At 42.3% G+C, this 18,222-nt stretch overlaps 1 protein-coding gene across 1 annotated transcript in view; it reads left to right on the top strand.

Annotated features, from left to right (window-relative positions):
* LOC120064029 (kalirin) overlaps positions 1 to 14,654 on the top strand; it is a 112,517-nt gene extending 97,863 nt beyond the window's left edge. The window contains exons 18-31 of the mRNA XM_039014338.1: positions 275 to 390; positions 623 to 745; positions 1,890 to 2,072; positions 4,317 to 4,438; positions 5,714 to 5,780; positions 6,123 to 6,232; positions 6,551 to 6,620; positions 7,324 to 7,413; positions 7,766 to 7,858; positions 11,349 to 11,460; positions 11,898 to 12,088; positions 13,509 to 13,610; positions 14,030 to 14,172; positions 14,513 to 14,654. Of these exons, the coding sequence (XP_038870266.1) occupies positions 275 to 390; positions 623 to 745; positions 1,890 to 2,072; positions 4,317 to 4,438; positions 5,714 to 5,780; positions 6,123 to 6,232; positions 6,551 to 6,620; positions 7,324 to 7,413; positions 7,766 to 7,858; positions 11,349 to 11,460; positions 11,898 to 12,088; positions 13,509 to 13,610; positions 14,030 to 14,172; positions 14,513 to 14,654 (1,664 nt within the window). The remainder of the gene's footprint in view (positions 1 to 274; positions 391 to 622; positions 746 to 1,889; positions 2,073 to 4,316; positions 4,439 to 5,713; positions 5,781 to 6,122; positions 6,233 to 6,550; positions 6,621 to 7,323; positions 7,414 to 7,765; positions 7,859 to 11,348; positions 11,461 to 11,897; positions 12,089 to 13,508; positions 13,611 to 14,029; positions 14,173 to 14,512) is intronic.
* Positions 14,655 to 18,222: the final 3,568 nt, after the last annotated feature.

The raw sequence follows: 18,222 nt of genomic DNA, 5'->3' as shown, positions 1-18,222 counted from the left end.
AAATGTACATATTTATTTTCACATTCAGTTTACTTTCAGTTAAACTTACTTCTAATGTTTCTTATGTTTCTATATTGACTAGTGAGGTTTTGTTTGAAACTCTGGAGTATTCACCACTGTTAGTTATTACTGCACTGTTGGAGCTAGGAGCACAAGCGTTTCACTACACCTGCAATAACATATACTAAATATGTGTATGCAACCAATAAAATGGGATTTGATTTGAAGATCTGCTACCTTCTTTCTGTGCCCCGGGCCTCCCTCTCCTCTTTAGCCATCCTCAACGAGCTACTCCAGAGGGAGAACCGGGTTCTGCACTTTTGGACCATGAAGAAACGCCGCCTGGATCAGTGCCAGCAGTACGTGGTGTTTGAACGTAGCGCCAAACAGGTGAGCTCTCCTGAACGCAGCCCAAGCACTCCGAGTGCTGTGTTTTTACTGCATGTCCATAACATCTGGCCTCCTGGACTGGACCCAGCCAGGGATACGTGGGGGTTTTATTTGCTTTCGATGGCCAGCACAGCCAACGATGAAAGATAGAGGACATGCAGAGAGGAAGAGAAGAATATGGAATGAGGGAGCTCTTCACTTCGCTAATTTCCCCCCATGTCTCTCTCCACAGGCTTTAGACTGGATCCAGGAAACAGGAGAGTATTACCTCTCCACTCACACCTCCCCTGGAGAGAGCGGCGAGAGGAGTCAGGAACTACTGAAGGAGTATGAGGAATTCCGAGTCTACGCCAAGGTATGGAGCTGGTGCCTGGAAGCATATATGTGCATCCCAAATGGTACCCTAGTCCCTATGTAGGGCACTACTTTTGATCAGAGCTCTGGTCAAAAGTAGTGCCCTACATAGGGACTAGGGTATCATTTGGGACGTAGCCCCAGAGCTACTGTTCGGAGTCTGCTCTGACTCCGTTACTTACTGCTGACACTATACCTGCATATCACATTATCTAAACACTTCCACTGCAGTCTGCCTCTTGTCTACCTGTTTACAGCCTGATGAGACCATTGGCTATTATTTTTTTAATTTTTACATTTCATTTATTTTTTGGGCTTTGGACTAATCTTCCAAAAGTCCTTAAACATTCAAATACAATTTATAATACGAACACATTTTCACATGTAAACACACTGTTACAAACAGACATAATACACTAACATATTGACCCGATAAATACTCAGTCTAAAAAGATATTGATTCTTCATCTACTATAGTCCAACACAACATTTATACGTGTTATATTTAAATGGTTTTAAAGTATTGTTTAAATGTATATATTGAGAGGTTTCTGGTTTGCTCAGTTAAATTATTCCATTTCTTTATTGCTCTAAATCGGAATGTTATTTTTCCTATTTCTCTTTTCTGTCTGGATAACACATGGTGGACAATCTATTCCTATTATTTACTGAATGTCTGTCTCTTACCAACTGAATACCGTTGTGAATAGAGTTTGGCTGTTTTAAATGGTGTATATTATGAAATAAAATAAGCATGTTCTTTTCAATTACCTTATCGATTGATGACCAACCAAGAGCATTGAGCATGACTACAACAGAAGAACCATATCTCCACCTCCACAATCCTTGCTGCTTTGTTCTGTGCAATCTGCAGCCTCCTAATTTCACTTGCTGATGCATTTCCCCACGAATGCATTATCAGTGGTTAAGGCAGCAAACAAGTGTTAGGAGACCTCTCCTGAGGGATGTCTGCACTCTCTCAAGCGTCAGCCTAGACATTGACGGGGAGTGTGGAGGCTACAGATGATTGAAACACTCACACACAATCATACTTACATGCACACACACATGTTATAATACACACACATATATGCAAACTCACCTATACACACATACACACTCATCTCTCTGTGGGCTTCCTACAGCAAACCAAGGAGAAGGTGAAGCTCCTCATTCAGTTGGCAGACAGCTTCGTCGAGAAGGGACATGTGCACGTCATTGAGCTGAAGAAGTGGGTCACCACAGTGGACAAGCGCTACCGAGACTTTTCCCTCCGGATGGGGAAGTACCGCTCCAGCCTGGAGAAATCACTGGGCATCAGCTCCGAGGTAAGGCCCCCTGGAGGGCCCCTGTAAGGCCCCTATAGGGTTTAGGGCTAACCCCACCTGCTGTGAATGCTCATTCATCAACATAACATCAGTCCCTGGCAACTAATTCGGCTTAGTCTTTCTATTGCTAATGAGTATGTTTTCAAAGGACGAATGAAATGAAACAAATTTTGTCCAACATATGATATTCATAATTTGTGCTCCCTTAAATGTATCGATAGTCCTTCATCTGCTGCTGTTGTTATAACTCCCTTAGAGGTCACCTCCCCAGTAGAAAGGTCCTGCAAATACACTTACAGTTGAAGTCGGAAGTTTTACGTACACCTTAGCCAAATACATTTAAACTCAGTTTTTCACAATTCCTGACATTTAATCCTAGTAAATATTCCCTGTCTTAGGTTAGTTAGGATCACCACTTTATTTTAAGAATGTGAAATGTCAGAGTAATCGTAGAGAGAATGATTCATTTCAGCTTTTATTTCTTTCATCACATTCCCAGTGGGTCAGAAGTTTACATACACTCAATTAGTATTTGGTAGCATTGCCTTTAAATTGTTTAACTTGTGTCAAAAGTTACGGGTAGACTTCCACAAGCTTCCCACAATAAGTTGGGTGAATTTTGGCCCATTCCTCCTGACAGAGCTGGTGTAACTGAGTCAGGTTTGTAGGCCTCCTTCCTGGCACACGCACTTTTTCAGTTCTGCCCACACATTTTCTATGGGATTGAGGTCAGGGCTTTGTGATGGCCACTCCAATACCTTGACTTTGTTGTCCTTAAGCCATTTTGCCACAACTTTGGAAGTATGCTTGGGGTCATTGTCCATTTGGAAGACCCATTTGTGTCAAGGTTTAACTTCCTGACTGATGTCTTGAGATGTTGCTTCAATATATCCACAAATTTTGTGATGCCATCTATTTTGTGAAGTGCACCAGTCCCTCCTGCAGCAAAGCACCCCCACAACATCATGCTGCCACCCCGTGCTTCACGGTTGGGATGGTGTTCTTGGGCTTGCAAGCCTCGTCCTTTTTCCTCCAAACATAACGATGGTCATTATGGCCAAACAGTTCTATTTTTGTTTCATCAGACCAGTGGACATTTCTCCAAAAAGTACGATCTTTGTCCCCATGTGCAGTTGCAAACCGTAGTCAGTTTTTTTAATGGCAGTTTTGGAGCAGTGGTTTCTTCCTTGCTGAGCGGCCTTTCAGGCTTTTGTACCTGTTTCCTCCAGCATCTTCACAAGGTCCTTTGCTGTTGTTCTGGGATTGATTTGCACTTTTCGCACCAAAGTACGTTCATCTCTAGGAGACAGAACGCGTCTCCTTCCTGAGCGGTATGACGGCTGCGTGGTCCCATGGTGTTTATACTTGCGTACTATTGTTTGTACAGATTAACGTGGTACCTTCAGGCATTTGGAAATTGCTCCCAGGGATGAAACAGACTTGTGGAGGTTTACACATTTTTTTCTGTGGTCTTGGCTGATTACTTTAGATTTTCCCATGATGTCAAGCAAAGAGGCACTGAGTTTGAAGGTAGGCCTTGAAATACATCCACAGGTACACCTCCAATTGACTCAAATGATGTCAATTAGCCTATCAGAAGCTTCTAAAGCCATGACATCATTTTCTGGAATTTTCCAAGCTGTTTAAAGGCACAGTCAACTTAGTGTATGTAAACTTCTGACCCACTGGAATTGTGATATAGTGAATTCTAAGTGAAATAATCTGTCTGTAAACAATTGTTGGAAAAATTACTTGTTTCATGCACAAAGTAGATGTCCTAACCGACTTGCCAAAACTATAGCTGGTTAACAATACATTTGTGGAGTGGTTGAAAACCGAGTTTTAATGACTCCTATCTAAGTGTATGTAAACTTCCGACTTCAACTGTAAGTGTGACTATCTCACAAAGGAACGGCTTCCACCGGGGGCAAGACCTAACACAACTCAGTTTGAAGCCCTGTCCTCATCTCCACACGCAGGCATTGATTTCTCCTCTACTTGAAAGAGTTTTTCATCAAATAGAAAAGTCTATTTGATGTCAGAGTGCTGAGTGCTGAGTCATCATGGACCATGTTGAAGGGAATATAACATGACTATAATGATGCATCCCAAATGGCACCCTCTTCCCTATGTATGGCACTACTTTGACCAGGGTCCATAGGGCTCTGGTCAAAAGTAGTGCACTACATAGGAAATAGGGTGCCATTTGGGATGTGTGCTGAGAGCTCCCTCTGTCTCTGGTAGGATAATAAGGACTTGGAGCTGGACATCATCCCGGCCAGCCTGACTGATCCTGGGGAGGTGAAGCTCCGCGACCCCAACCACGAGGTCAACGAGGAGAAGAGGAAGTCAGCCAGGAAGAAAGAGTGAGTACACACTGCAGACAGAGATAAATGGGGAAGTATCGCTGGAGGAAGCAAGTGTTGCAAAGTACTCAAGTCTATGGTAGTACTATGGCTTTTCATAAGGTGTATAGGCCTATGTTTAACATTTCATGATGTGCTGGGGGCTGGTCAAGTGGTAGTGCTGCTGTCTGCCCACGCCAGAACACATATGCTCTTCGAAGAAGTGGTTAGATCCCCGTTCTGACACTCACTTTCTCTGCTGTATCCCTCGTTTATATACAGTTCATTCGGAAAGTTTTCAGACCCCTTGACTTTTTCCACATTATGTTACGTTACAGCCTTATTCTAAAATTGATTAAATTAAATGTTTTCCTTATCAGTCTACCCACAATACCCTATAATTACAAAACAAAAACAGGTTTTAAGGAATGTTTGCAAATATATAAAAATAAAACAACAGAAATACCTTATTTACATAAGTATTCAGACCTTTTGCTATGAGGCTCGAAATTGAGCTCAGGTGTATCCTATTTACATTGATCATCCTTGAGATGTGTCTACAACTTGATTGGAGTCCACCTGTGGTAAATTCAATTGATTGGACATGATTTGGAAAGGCGTACACCTGTCTATATAAGGTCCCACAGTTGACAGTGCATGTCAGAGCAAAAACCAAGCCATGAGGTTGAAGGAATTGTCCGTAGAGCTCTGAGACAGGATTGTGTCGAGGCACAGATCTGGGGAGGGGGCCAAAAAAGGTCTGCAGCAATGAAGGTCCCCAAGAACACCGTAGCCTCCATTATTCTTAAATGGAAGAAGTTTGGAACCACCAAGACTCTTCCCAGAGCTGGCCGCCCGGCCAAACTGAGCAATCGGGGGAGAAGGGCCTTGATCAGGGAGGTGACCTCAGACTGGGGCAAACGTATATCTTCTTAATTGGCTCAAACACATTAAAGAAAAAAAATCCACAACTTAACTTTTAATTAGGCACACCTGTTCATTGAAATGCATAAAAGGTGACTACCTCCTGAAGCTGGTTGAGAGAGTGCCAAGAGTGTGCAAAGATGTCATCAAGGCAAAGGGTGGCTACTTTGAAGAATCTAAAATCTATTTTGATTTGTTTAACACTTTTTTGGTTACTACATGGTTCCATATGTGTTCTTTCATCATTTTGATGTCTTCACTATTATTCTACAATGTAGAAAATGGTCAAAATAAAGAAAAACCCTTGAATGAGTAGGTGCGTCCAAACGTTTGACTGGTACTGGTTGCTGATATATGTGTTTATTTATCCAGGTTCATCATGGCTGAACTCCTTCAGACTGAGAAGGCCTATGTCAGGGACTTGCATGAATGTTTAGAGGTAAGCTTATTCCTCTTCCATTTTCGCTTGGCAATGAAACTCTTCTTTTCAGGGTTGTATTGGCCTTGGTATGGACTCATAGAATTGGTTCTTGGGATGTTTTAATGATATAATAAGTCAGATTTGTTCTTTGTTTTTCACCTACACAGTCATTGGTCGTCACAGACACAAGTTCTTCAATGACATTAACATTTTAGTTATCCAGAGCAACTAACAGTCAGTGCATTCAATTAATTTTCGAAAAGGTTGCCAGGATGAAAAAACAAGTCCAAGATGTTTTGTGAGGATTGGTTGTAGGACATGATAGGATGTAATTTACTGTAATCTCCTCGTCTTGTCTAGACGTACCTGTGGGAGATGACGAGTGGGGTGGAGGAGATCCCGCCTGGCATCGTCAACAAGGAGCACATCATCTTCGGCAACATCCAGGAGATTTATGATTTCCATAACAGGTAGGAGTCTCTTTCAAATTGAGGATGCGTCCCAAATGGCACCCTATGCCCTATATAGTGCACTTCTTTTGACCAGGGTTTTTGTCAAAGGTAGTGCACTATATAGGGAACAGGGTGTCATCTGGGACACATCCTTAATTTGAAAGAGATTCCAACTTGTTATATCAGTTAGCTTTGTTGTTGTGTTTCAGAGTGCACATCATTGCATGAGAGACCAATTCACTTCTATTTCATGTGATTTTGGTTGAGGAAATACGTATTCTATGATAAGCAGTGAATATTATCATGGTTAACCCTCTCTTTTCTGTCTAATTGCAGCATTTTCCTCAAAGAGCTAGTGAACTATGAACAGCTACCTGAAGATGTGGGCCATTGTTTTGTCACATGGGTAAGACTCCTGTTTTCACTCAATGGGTCGTGTTCATTAGAGCACACAAAGGAAAACGTTGTGAAACGTATTGCAATGGAAACCGAAAATGAGTATTTCTTATTGGTCACGTCCAGGTAGTCCCATCCTGCTTCGTGCCTAGTGAATACGACCATGGTGTTTCGTTTTTTGCTTACACCGCCCACAGGGCACTTCTGACTTGTGGCTTCATGATTGATAATTACATGTGAATGTTGTTTGCTTTCTTGCAATTAGTTTAAACAACATCAGTAATCAATCAATCGAATGTATTTTATAAAGCCCTTTTTCCTTAAACCATAGGCAGGCATACAGTAGCATGATTAAAAAAAAATATATTTGACCTTTATTTAACTTGGCAAGTCAGTTAAGAACAAATTCTTATTTTCAATGATGGCCTAGGAACAGTGGGTTAACTGCCTTGTTCAGGGGCAGAATGACAGGTTTTTACCTTGTTGACTCGGGGATTTGATCTTGCAACCTTTCGGCTGCTAGTCCAACGCTCTAACCACTAGGCTACTTGCCGCTCCATGATAACCTCTTGTAAAGCTGCTTGGTGTAAGCATTGGCAGTGAACATTGCTTACCGTAGTTGTAGTGGTATATATATGGGAAAATATATGCATGTAAGAAAATATATGATCAGTAATTTGAATTTGACTGGATTTTCCCATTCTGTTTTGCAGGCTGATAAATTCCACATGTATGTAAATTACTGTAAAAACAAACCAGATTCCAGCCAACTCATCTTGGAGCATGCTGGAAGCTTCTTCGATGTAAGTGAATGAGTTTTCCTCTTATACCTGTAGGTGGTGCCAATTAGCCATTTATTTCAACACTAAAACACAGGAATCATATTTTTTCCGCTTACTACCATTAGTCTCTTTGCATGACAGTGCCCAGCCATCCTGAGTCTGATGACTTATGTTCCAAATGGCACCCTATTCCCTTTACAGTGCACTACATATGAACAGTGGCCATAGGGTTCCAGATAAAAGTAGTGCACTACATAGGGAATAGGGTGCCATTTCGGACGAAGACATGATGATAGGCTTGAACACATTAGGGTATCTCAATGTCAACATCAATATGCTTTAATCGTCATGATGTCGTCAATTCTGTGTGCAGGAAATCCAGCAGCGACACGGATTGGCCAACTCAATCTCCTCCTACCTTATCAAGCCAGTGCAGAGGATCACTAAGTATCAGCTTCTCCTCAAGGTAGGGAACATGATGGGACAAAAGGTTTCTGTCCCAAATGGCACCCAATTACCCATATAGTGCGCTACTTTTGACTAGAGCCTTATGAGCCCTGGTCAAAAGTAGTGCACTACAGTCATGACTGAAATGATTGGCGACATTGGTAAAGATTTTTTTTTTAAAGAAGGAAATTGTATTATTTTATGCTAACACAATTGCTTTTTTTCTCAAAAAGATAGGAATAAAAATGATTGGCACCCCTGTTTTCAATACTCCAGCACCCTCCCCTGGCGAGGATAACGAGACAGCTTTTTTCTCAAATGGTTTATGAGATTGGAGAACACATTGGGAAGGATCTTAGACCAATCCGCCATTCAGAACCCATCTTTGATATCCTTCATCTGCTCTTATGGACTTCCCTTGTGAATTCAAACCACAGGTTTTCAACGAGGTTTAAGTCCGGAGACTGAGATGGCCATTGTAAAATGTTGATAACTGGGTAAAGTTCATGATGCCATTGACCTTAACATGGTCCCCAGGACCAGTGGAAGCAAAATACTCCCATAACATCAAAGATCACCACAATATTGTACAGTAGGTATGAGGTTCTTTGCATCCTTTTGACACTAGTGCTGAGCGATTAGTGATTTTTGAGGTCCGATAAAATATCTCAGTTTGATTATTCGATTATTCTTTAAAACATTAAATGCACTATGCATTATGTGGGTTGAATGCTGTAACAACACAGATTTTTTTATAAAATTCCCATGATGGTAGTGACTGCACATTACTGCTTATCATTTATTCACATTACTTTACAAATTAATTTAAGCTGAAATGTCTTCAGTCAATAAGTATTCAACCCCTTTGTTATTTGAAGCCTAAATACGTTCAGGAGAAAACATTTGCTTAACAAGTGACATAATAAGATGAATGGACTCACTGTGTGCAATAATAGTGTTTTGAGCATGGTGAAGTTATTAATTACACTTTGGATGGTGTATTAATACAACCAGTCACTACAAAGATAAAGGCGTCCTTCCTAACTCAGTTGCCCGAGAGGAAGGAAACCACTCAGTGATTTCATCATGAGGCCAATAAAAAACTGTTATAGAGTTGTTGGCTAGAGAGCATGTGCCCAGACCAGAGTAGGCACATTTGCTATTAAACAGTTTTTGTGACAAAAATATCGGTAGAGTTGAAAATGCGATGGGAGCACATTGAACATGAAGATTCTTATTCGGTACATGAAAACTTAAAGCTGCAATATGTAACTTTTTGGGCAACCTGACCAAATTCACATACAAATGTGAGTGATAGATTTGTCATTCTCATCAAAAGTAAGTCTAAGAAGCGGTAGATCTGTTCTATGTGTGCTATTTAGTTTTTGCGTCTTTTAATTTCGGTTTTGTTCACCAGCTTCAAATAGCTGAAAATGCAATATTTTTGTTTATGGAAAATATATTTCAGTGATTTCGATGGTACAGTGATTCTCTACACTATACTTGCTTGTTTTGTCACATGAACTGAAATTAGGCTAACTATTAGAATTTTAGAAAAAAGGGAATGGCATAGCGATTTCTGCATAGTGCACCTTTAAGCGAAAAAGTACATTTTGTGTGCACTATGTCATCACGCACTGACTTTTATCAGCAACAAGTCTGTTTGGTGGAAATAGCACTGGTGGGAAAATGCCTACTATTTTCTTTATGCAGATTCTTTTATATTCACTTGAAAATCTGTCACCAAATCACCAATTGGATGGAAACCTAGCTGTTGTAGTTAATTGACACATTTTCTGTCCTAAACTACAACTCCCTACTACATCGCACCGTTTTGGCTTGATCTGATTTATCTCTGGAGAAACTGTGCAAGGTGCACATTGAGTACTAAATGGAATTCAAATAATTTAACCGATGTTGCTCAATTAGTTGTTTAAAAAAACAAAAACACAAACATTTTGGTTAATCACTCAGCACTATTCGACGCCAAACCCACTACTGGTGAGCGTGGCCAAAGAGCTTTACTTTCATGTCATCTGACCTTAGCACCAGTTACAATCCAAGTGCCAATGCCGTTTAGCAAACTTCAGGCATTTACATTTGTTGGATTAAATGAAAATAGAACTCTTTGGCCACGCACACCAGTTGTGGGTTTGGCGTCAAAAGAAGGATGCACAGAACCTCATACCAACTGTAAAATATGGTGGATCCTTGATGTTATAGGACTATTTTGCTTCCACTAGTCCTGGGGCCCTTGTTAAGGTCAACGGCATCATGAACATTACCCAGTACCAGGACACTTTCGCCAAAAACCTGGTTGCCTCTGTCAGTAGGCTGGAACTTGGCCACAAGTGGATCTTCCAGCATGACAGTGAGCCCATCAAAATCCACAAAGAAATGGTTAATTGACAACAAAATCTGATTTTTGCAATGGCCATCTCAGTCTCTGGACTTAAAACCCATTGAAAACCTGAGGAGGAATGGTCTAAGATTTCTCCCAATCTCATAAAACATTTTTGAAAAAGGCTCAGTGCCGTTATCTTCACAGGGGAGGGTCCTAAAGTATCTTAAACATGGGTGTCAATACTGTCATTCGACCCCTATCTTTTTGAGAGAAAAATATATTACTTGTTAAACATAATATTTTTATCTGAGCGATTGTATTAGTATAAAATAATAACAAAAAAGTCTATAAATAGCATACGATATACAGTGTAGCTCATTATTTGTAATATTTATATTATACAGTCTCTTTTGCACATCTTTATCAAGGTTGCCAATATAGTGCACATAGGGAATAGTAGAATAGGGTGCCATTTGGGACAAGGAGGAAACCTGGGAGTCATTGTTATCCATCCCACTTCCCCCAGGAAATATGGAACATCAAAGCATTCTGGAGCACTTCTCTCCCTCTCTCCCACCTACATATGCACGCACCCTCCCTCCCTCTCTCTATTTCCGTCTCTCCCTCCTCTCACTCTCTTTCACTCTCTCTCCCTCCATCCCTCTCTCCCCTCCCTCCCCCTCTCCCTCCTTCCCTGCAGCCCTCCCTTCCTCTCTATCAGTATGTTTACGTTGAGTTTTCTCATAGGGTCAAGCTCATTAATGGCTTCCCGTGAGTCGGCTGATTCTCTTGCCTGTGTGTGGGCCCTTAGCTCTGTGTTAAATGTCCATAGTAGCACTTAGTGATGTGTCCGCTTGTACAGAGCGTCATCACACAGTATCTTAGGCTGCATCCCAAATAGCATCCTATTCCCTATGCTATATAGTGCACTTATGCCATTTAGGACACAAGCCAGTATCTTACATACAGAGATCCCCCTTTACAGTGTCTGGCATAAGAAATAGCACTGAAACCATTTCCAGACATGTCTTCTCGAAATGACTGTTCTTAGCCCTCCGATTTTTCAATAAAACAATATCCAGCTGGGAAATGATTGTCCTGTGTTTAACATGCATGCCAGGAACTGTAGACTTAGGAACCCCACGGTACAAATGTCATGTTTCAGGAGCTGCTGACCTGCTGTGAGGAGGGGAAGGGGGAGATTAAGGACGGCCTGGAGGTGATGCTTAGTGTCCCCAAGAGGGCCAACGACGCCATGCACGTCGCCATGCTGGAAGGTACAGCAGGAGGGAGGCCTGTGTGCTGCATTCTATTTAAAACGTCTCCAATTTGCCCAGAAAGGGTGTTCCATCACTTCATGTGGAAGTAAACTAACTAACCTTATCTATCCCTATAAGGGACAGTTGTGAAATGTACAGTAAGACCTGCACTGCATGGAATAATACTATCTAGTACGCAAGTATAGAGCTGTAAGGTTGTTGTTTCTCTGTCAGCGTTGGGGACAATTGGAATTGAAGTCTGACAATTCCAATTGTCGAAATTTCTAATTCAATAATTGCAAAAAAATGTGCTTCTATTTCAATGATTTCTCACTAAATTGAAAAGGAGAAGTTATTTATTTCCAAAGTTCTTAATTGACTTCAATTCAAATTGGCCCCAACTCTGCAGTTCGTAATGCATTGCTGTATTTAAAGAGCCATGTGATCTCCGGCAGGTTTCGATGAGAATCTGGACGTGCAGGGAGAGCTGTTCATCCAGGACACGTTCCAGGTGTGGGATCCCAAGTCTCTGATCCGGAAGGGCCGGGACCGCCATCTCTTCCTGTTCGAGATCTCCTTGGTGTTCAGCAAGGAGATCAAGGACTCGGCCGGCCGCACCAAATATGCCTTCAAGAACAAACTGCTGGTAGGACTGGACTCCTTTTCTGGACCCTTTTTCTCCTCTCCTCTCCTCTCCTCTCCTCTCCTCTCCTCTCCTCTCCTCTCCTCTCCTCTTCTTATCTCTTTTCTCCTCTCCTCGCCTCTTTTCTCCTCTCCTTGTCTCTTTTCTCCTTTCCTCTCCTCGCATCTTTTCTCCTCTCTTCTCCTTGTCTCTTTTCTCCTCTCCTCTTTTCTCCTCACCTCTTTTCTCCTCTCTTTGCCTCTTTTCTCCTGTCCTCATCTCTTTTCTCTTCTTCTCTTTTCTCCTCTCCTCTCCTCTCCTTGTCTCTTTTCTCCTCTCCCCTCCTCTCCTACCTGCTCTACAGTTAAAGTTCAAGTCAGAGGTCCAATTGAAAGGAATGAAGCTGCACTTGACTTGAGATCTGAGGAATGAGACTGGTCACGTATAGTAATTTGGCGTTCCAGCTTTTCAAGGTCATTTTCTCAAGACAGTGCTGGTGTTTTCATATAGATATTGTGTCATCCAGCTGGCCAAGCTGTGAACCTAATAATACTATAACGATGTGATGCCTTGCATGTGTCCTGGGGAGTCCTGGTGAGTTGGATCAGAAAGGCAGGTGCTTTTAACCAGTGGAGATGTTTGCTCCACACTGTGGGCCAAGAGGTTAGCCAACCCATTCCCTTTGATCTGCATCCAGCCTTGGATGAGATGTAAAGCCCCCTTCGTGTGCGCGTGCCTGCGTGCGTGCGTTGGATGGGTGTGCAGAGTATTTGTGCTATTGTGGGCTACGATTCGTACGACGCTCATATGTAGATATTCTTGCCTTCTTATTTCAATAAAGTCACTCTCAGTTGAGTGTCTGCTAAATGACTAAGATGTAGATTATGTGTAAGCAGGACAGGACTACGGTATATGTGTTAATTGCCCGCTTGTATAATAGGCTACAGTGTTTCAGGGTGTTTTAGAGGAAGCTGTGGAGGGAGAACACAACGAGGCAGGTGTTGAATACATGAAACCCAGAGCAGATGGAGTGGTCTCAGTCCTGAATTAAAGCATGAATTATGAATGCATATGTGCGTGTCCAATAGCAGCTGTTCCAGGTTGCTTCCCACATGGCACCCTATTTGCCTTTATGGAGAGAGCCATATGGGCCCTGGTCATAATTAGTGCACTATATAGGGAATAGGGTGCCATTTGGGACACGCGACCAGCTAGGACCCAAGGACTACAGTCCACAGGGACAAAGAGGAAAGTTGGATGGGATTTACTATGACCATATCTTAATGTGCCTCTTAAATGCCATCTCCTTATCATAAAGGGAACATTGCTATTGGGGGGTTTTAAATGATATTCAATGGTATACTGAACACATGATTTGGGATGTTCCTAGGGATGTTCCACATTTGGAAACAGTGTTTAAGAACTTGTTGTTCTCCATCTCCAGACATCAGAACTGGGCGTGACAGAGCACATTGAAGGGGACCCATGTAAGTTTGCCCTGTGGGCTGGAAGGACCCCCTCATCTGACAACAAGACTGTCCTCAAGGTAGGTCCACAAAGGCATCTACTGATTCCTGAAGATAGTTTAGGGCAGTTTTCCCTTTTAGATCATAATGAATATGATTATATGGACAGGGGGGACCTGATCCTAGATCAGCACTCCTACTCTGAGACGCTTTGTGAATACGGGCCCAGGTCTCTTAAAGCTGCCTTCTACTGATCTTCAAGATTTTTCAGGACATTGAGGGCCATTAAAGGCGACATATAATATAGTCTGCCTAAAGACTAGGCCTGTAAGGGCCATGCCTTGCAGAAAGCATCATTTACACAGCAACAGCTTCAGGGTTACAGTGCAGTTTTTCTCCTTTATACGCCAACACCTTCTCGTGAACTTCAAGTGACAGAGGCCAGAGGATCCAAAAAGGTCAATCAATGTGATGTGGTGTGTCTCACTCTCCTCCCCAGGCATCCAGTATTGAAGCAAAGCAGGAGTGGATCAAGAACATCCGGGAGGTGATCCAGGAGAGGATCATCCACCTCAAGGGGGCGCTGAAGGAGCCCATCCACATGCCCAAAACCCCTGCCAAGCCACGCAACAACAGCAAGAGGTGAGCAGGCCCATCACTCTGCAATGGCAGGCACCCACATAAGCAACACCTGGAAGAATAAACAATAATCAAATAAACAATAATCATATTTGATAGATCTGTATGGCTCATTCTATTTGATTTGGTCCGTCTTTTAAATTAGGAAGGCTAAAGATAAGATACATCAAGACAGACAGTAATGAGACACATCCCTTTTAACTCTCTCTCTCTCTGTGTGTGTGTGTGTGTGTGTGTGTGTGTGTGTGTGTGTGTGTGTGTGTGTGTGTGTGTGTGTGTGTGTGTGTGTGTGTGTGTGTGTGTGTGTGTGTGTGTGTGTGTGTGTGTGTGTGTGTGTGTCCAGGGATGCTGGTGAGGATGTAGACAGCCAGGGTGACGGCAGCAGCCAGCCAGACACCATCTCCATCGCCTCCAGGACCTCCCAGAACACTGTGGACAGTGATAAGGTAGGAGGACGTCAGGAACATCTCTTCTATTCCCAATAGGGCTACACAAGATATTACCATCACACATATTTCACAATTGTGGGATGTGTATTGCATCAAACAAACAAAATGTTACAGTGATATCGGTCACCTACAGTGCCTTCAGAAAGTATTCACACTCTTTGACTTTTTCCACATTTTGTTGTGTTACAGCCTGAATTTAAAATGGATTCAATTGTTCTTTTTGTCAATGGACTACACACAATACCCCATAATGTCAAAGTTGAAATGTGTTTTTTTATTTTTTTATGAACAATTAATTAAAAATGAAAAGCTGAAATGTCTTCAGTCAGTAAGATTTCAACCCCTTTGTTATGGCAAGCCTAAATAAGTTCAGGAGTAAAAATGTACTTAACAAGTCACCTAATAAGCTGCAATAATTGTGTTTAATAATCTAATTTTTTAATGACTACCTCATCTCTGTATCCCACACATACAATTATCTGTAAGGTCCTTCAGTCGAGCAGTGACTTTCAAACACAGATTCAACCACAAAGACCAGGGAGGTTTTCCAATGTCCAAACTGGGAAGGATTACCAATGTTTTCCAAGAAGGGCACCTATTGGTTGATGGGTAATAAAAAATAAAAATAAATAAAAAAGCTGACATTGAATATCCCTTTGAGCATGGTAAAGTTATTAATTACACTTTGGATGGTGTATCAATACACCCAGTCACTACAAAGATACAAGGATCCTTCCTAACATGAGGCCAATGCTGACTTTAAAACAGTTACAGAGTTTAATGGCTGTGATAGGAGAAAACTGGGGATGGATCAACAGCATTGTAGTTACTCCACAATACTAACCTAATTGACAGAGTGAAAAGGATGCATGTACAAATTATTGACTCAGGGGTGTGAATACAAATGTATTTCATTTTCAGTACATTTGCAAAAATGTCTTTACATGTTTTCACTTTTTTTTAATGGGGTATTTTTAATGGGGTATTTAATGGGGTATTTTTAATGGGGTATTTGAATTCAGGCTATAACACAACAAAAATGTGTTATAAGTCAAGGGGTTTGAATACTTTCTGAAGGCACTGTGCATTGCAGACATTGCATTACATAAACCAATGGTGGTGTGCCGCGTCTTCGACTGCACAGTCGGGAATACAATTGCTAAATCATGTGATGCGGTTAGCTGATATGTTAAACAGTTATCGTAGCATCATGACACCTGGCACGTGTCTGCAATGTGGTCAGTCTGGCCAATTGACTCCTCCCTAGCTCTGCCCCCTGTAGGTCACATGATGGAGAGGTGATTGACAAACAGGGTTTCCCTGGCCTCTCTTATGTTTGCAGCAGGGGCTGTGGCCTGGCATTAGAGATTAGACTCCCCATGTAGATGCTAGTAGGTTAGACAACAATCATGTGAAACTATGAAAAGTGTTTTAAGGTTTTGTGCGGGCATGTGCCCTCACTCAGCATATGAAGGACCATATGAAATCAAAGTAAGGCTCATTTCAAACTATTTTGCAGCTAAATGGTGTCTCTTGAGCTAGAAGACACTGTATTGTTGGAGTGGGAGTAGCCAGCAAATCCGATGCCTTACGCTTGCTTACAGCAGCACTACAGGGTCGGACAGGCCATTTGCTTCAATTAAGACGCTGGCACGAGATATGGCTTGGAAAATATACATCAATCCAGGGATGGGAAATGTGTTGTACACCGTATTCTCCCATTATCCCAACTGTTAGTGATGTTACCTTTTGATACTGGAGCTTCAAGGCATGAGTCGAAATCACTACTTCGAAGCAGTATGCCGATGCCTGTATCACTTTATCAGAAGCACGTGATCAATGACGTCTGAAGCTTCGTTTAGTCCAACATCCACCTGATTTGTTTTGGTAGAAGACAAAAAGTCTATCTATAATAATTTGGCTGTTCTAAATGATTTGGACCAGCAGCTGCCACTAGTGTACACTGTGTTGATCAAAGCCCTGAGTAATGAACCTCTTTTTGACCCAATTGACTGGAAAACCTCAATGCCTCAGGAAGCTTATTTTCCCCATCACTACCGACTGTTACACAGAGAAGATTGAACGACTGTTAAGTGCCTGTCATTCAATCGTCTCAGTGTAACAGTTGGGATAATGAGACAATTCGGAGTACAACGCATTTCTCATCCCTCGATTGAGGTAAGTTTTCCGAGCCATATCTCACGCCAGCTCCTCTGTCTTAATTTAAACAGTCTGTCTGACCCTGTAGTGCAGCTGAAAGCAAGCATAAGGTGTTGAATCAGCTGGCTAGTGTGGGAGTCAAGCTGGGCCACGTTCAGTAGTCAAATGTTCCAGATAGATATTAAATAAATAGGGCCGACATGATTCCTTATTCTACATATCAAAAAGACATGGTTGTTCTACCTCATATTTCTATCTGAACGTTCCACAACATTGTACTCTGTTGAACATGACCCTGATGGGCGTTCTGTTGTGAAGCTGTCTCTGGTCGTGCCTGTTTGTTGTCTTATCTTTTGGATGGAAGATCTCGCTTTGACCCTCCCCGTGGTCCCTGGTGAAAAGTATCGCACTAAATAGGGAATATGTTGCCATTTGGGATGCAGCCAGAAAGGGAGGCCTGACCAGGCTTTTGTGACGCCCTATGGCCTTCTCACACAGTCCACCCACATGCCATGCTTTGCCCCAGTGCTAAATGTCACTCTGCCACACACAACAGACAGACAGGGCTCTAGAATGAAGTGACATGGCCTAGTTGGGCTGGTGATGAATGGGCTTGACGTGAGGGAAGTTTATGGAACAGCCTTATGTGTGTGTGTTAGTTTGTGTATGTCCTTTCTGGGCTTCTTCTCGTGTGTTTTTCCATGAACTCTTGCCTTGTTTTTATCTCTGGAACACAACACAATTTCTACTCTCCTCTGTTTGCAGCTCTTCCTGACAGTTAGGACTGCTTTCTTTCTCTTGGAGGTTGTCTCAACTAAAGAACAATATTATTTCATTCAGTCTTGAGGTGGGAGTGTTGTCTTGTTGCTCTTCTTGGAAGGCTCAGTGCTGGAGCTCCCTTATAGTTTATTGCAAGTCCGATAAGCTATATTTCGATGTTGCTTATGCTGTTATGAATGGGTAGGGGAAGGCTGGATAGTACAAATCACAGTTCATAACGCCAAACCTGAACTCATTTGAGCGGCTAAGTATCACTGACTGACTGTCATGAGTTTTTTTTTCTCTCTCTGTTATATCACAAGCCGAGCCATGTCAATTCTTCCACAGACTTGGTTTTGAGGTCTTTCCAAGCCCTTCCAATGCCTTCGTCTGATCCAAGCTGAAAGTTTGCCACTCTGCACAGACACATGCAGACTCCTGTCTCGCACCCACTGCTATGGCCCAGTGGCTGTGGCTTCCACTGAGGGAGGATTTGTTTTTTCACACTGCATGGAGCTGGAAGAGCTTGTCTGCGATCCAAATGGCACCCTATTCCCTATAGTGCACTACTTTTGTATAGAGCCCTATGGGATTCCCTATGGGCCCTGGTAAAAAGTAGCGCAGTACATAGGGAATAGGCTGACATTTGGGACGCACACCTAGGCTGCATCCTGGGCTTGTCTTG

This window comes from Salvelinus namaycush, chromosome 19, assembly GCF_016432855.1.
Source record: "Salvelinus namaycush isolate Seneca chromosome 19, SaNama_1.0, whole genome shotgun sequence".
NCBI classification, from domain to species: Eukaryota; Metazoa; Chordata; class Actinopteri; order Salmoniformes; family Salmonidae; genus Salvelinus; species Salvelinus namaycush.
Note: the sequence above shows the minus strand (reverse complement) of the source record. Positions and strands in the feature narration are given on the sequence as shown.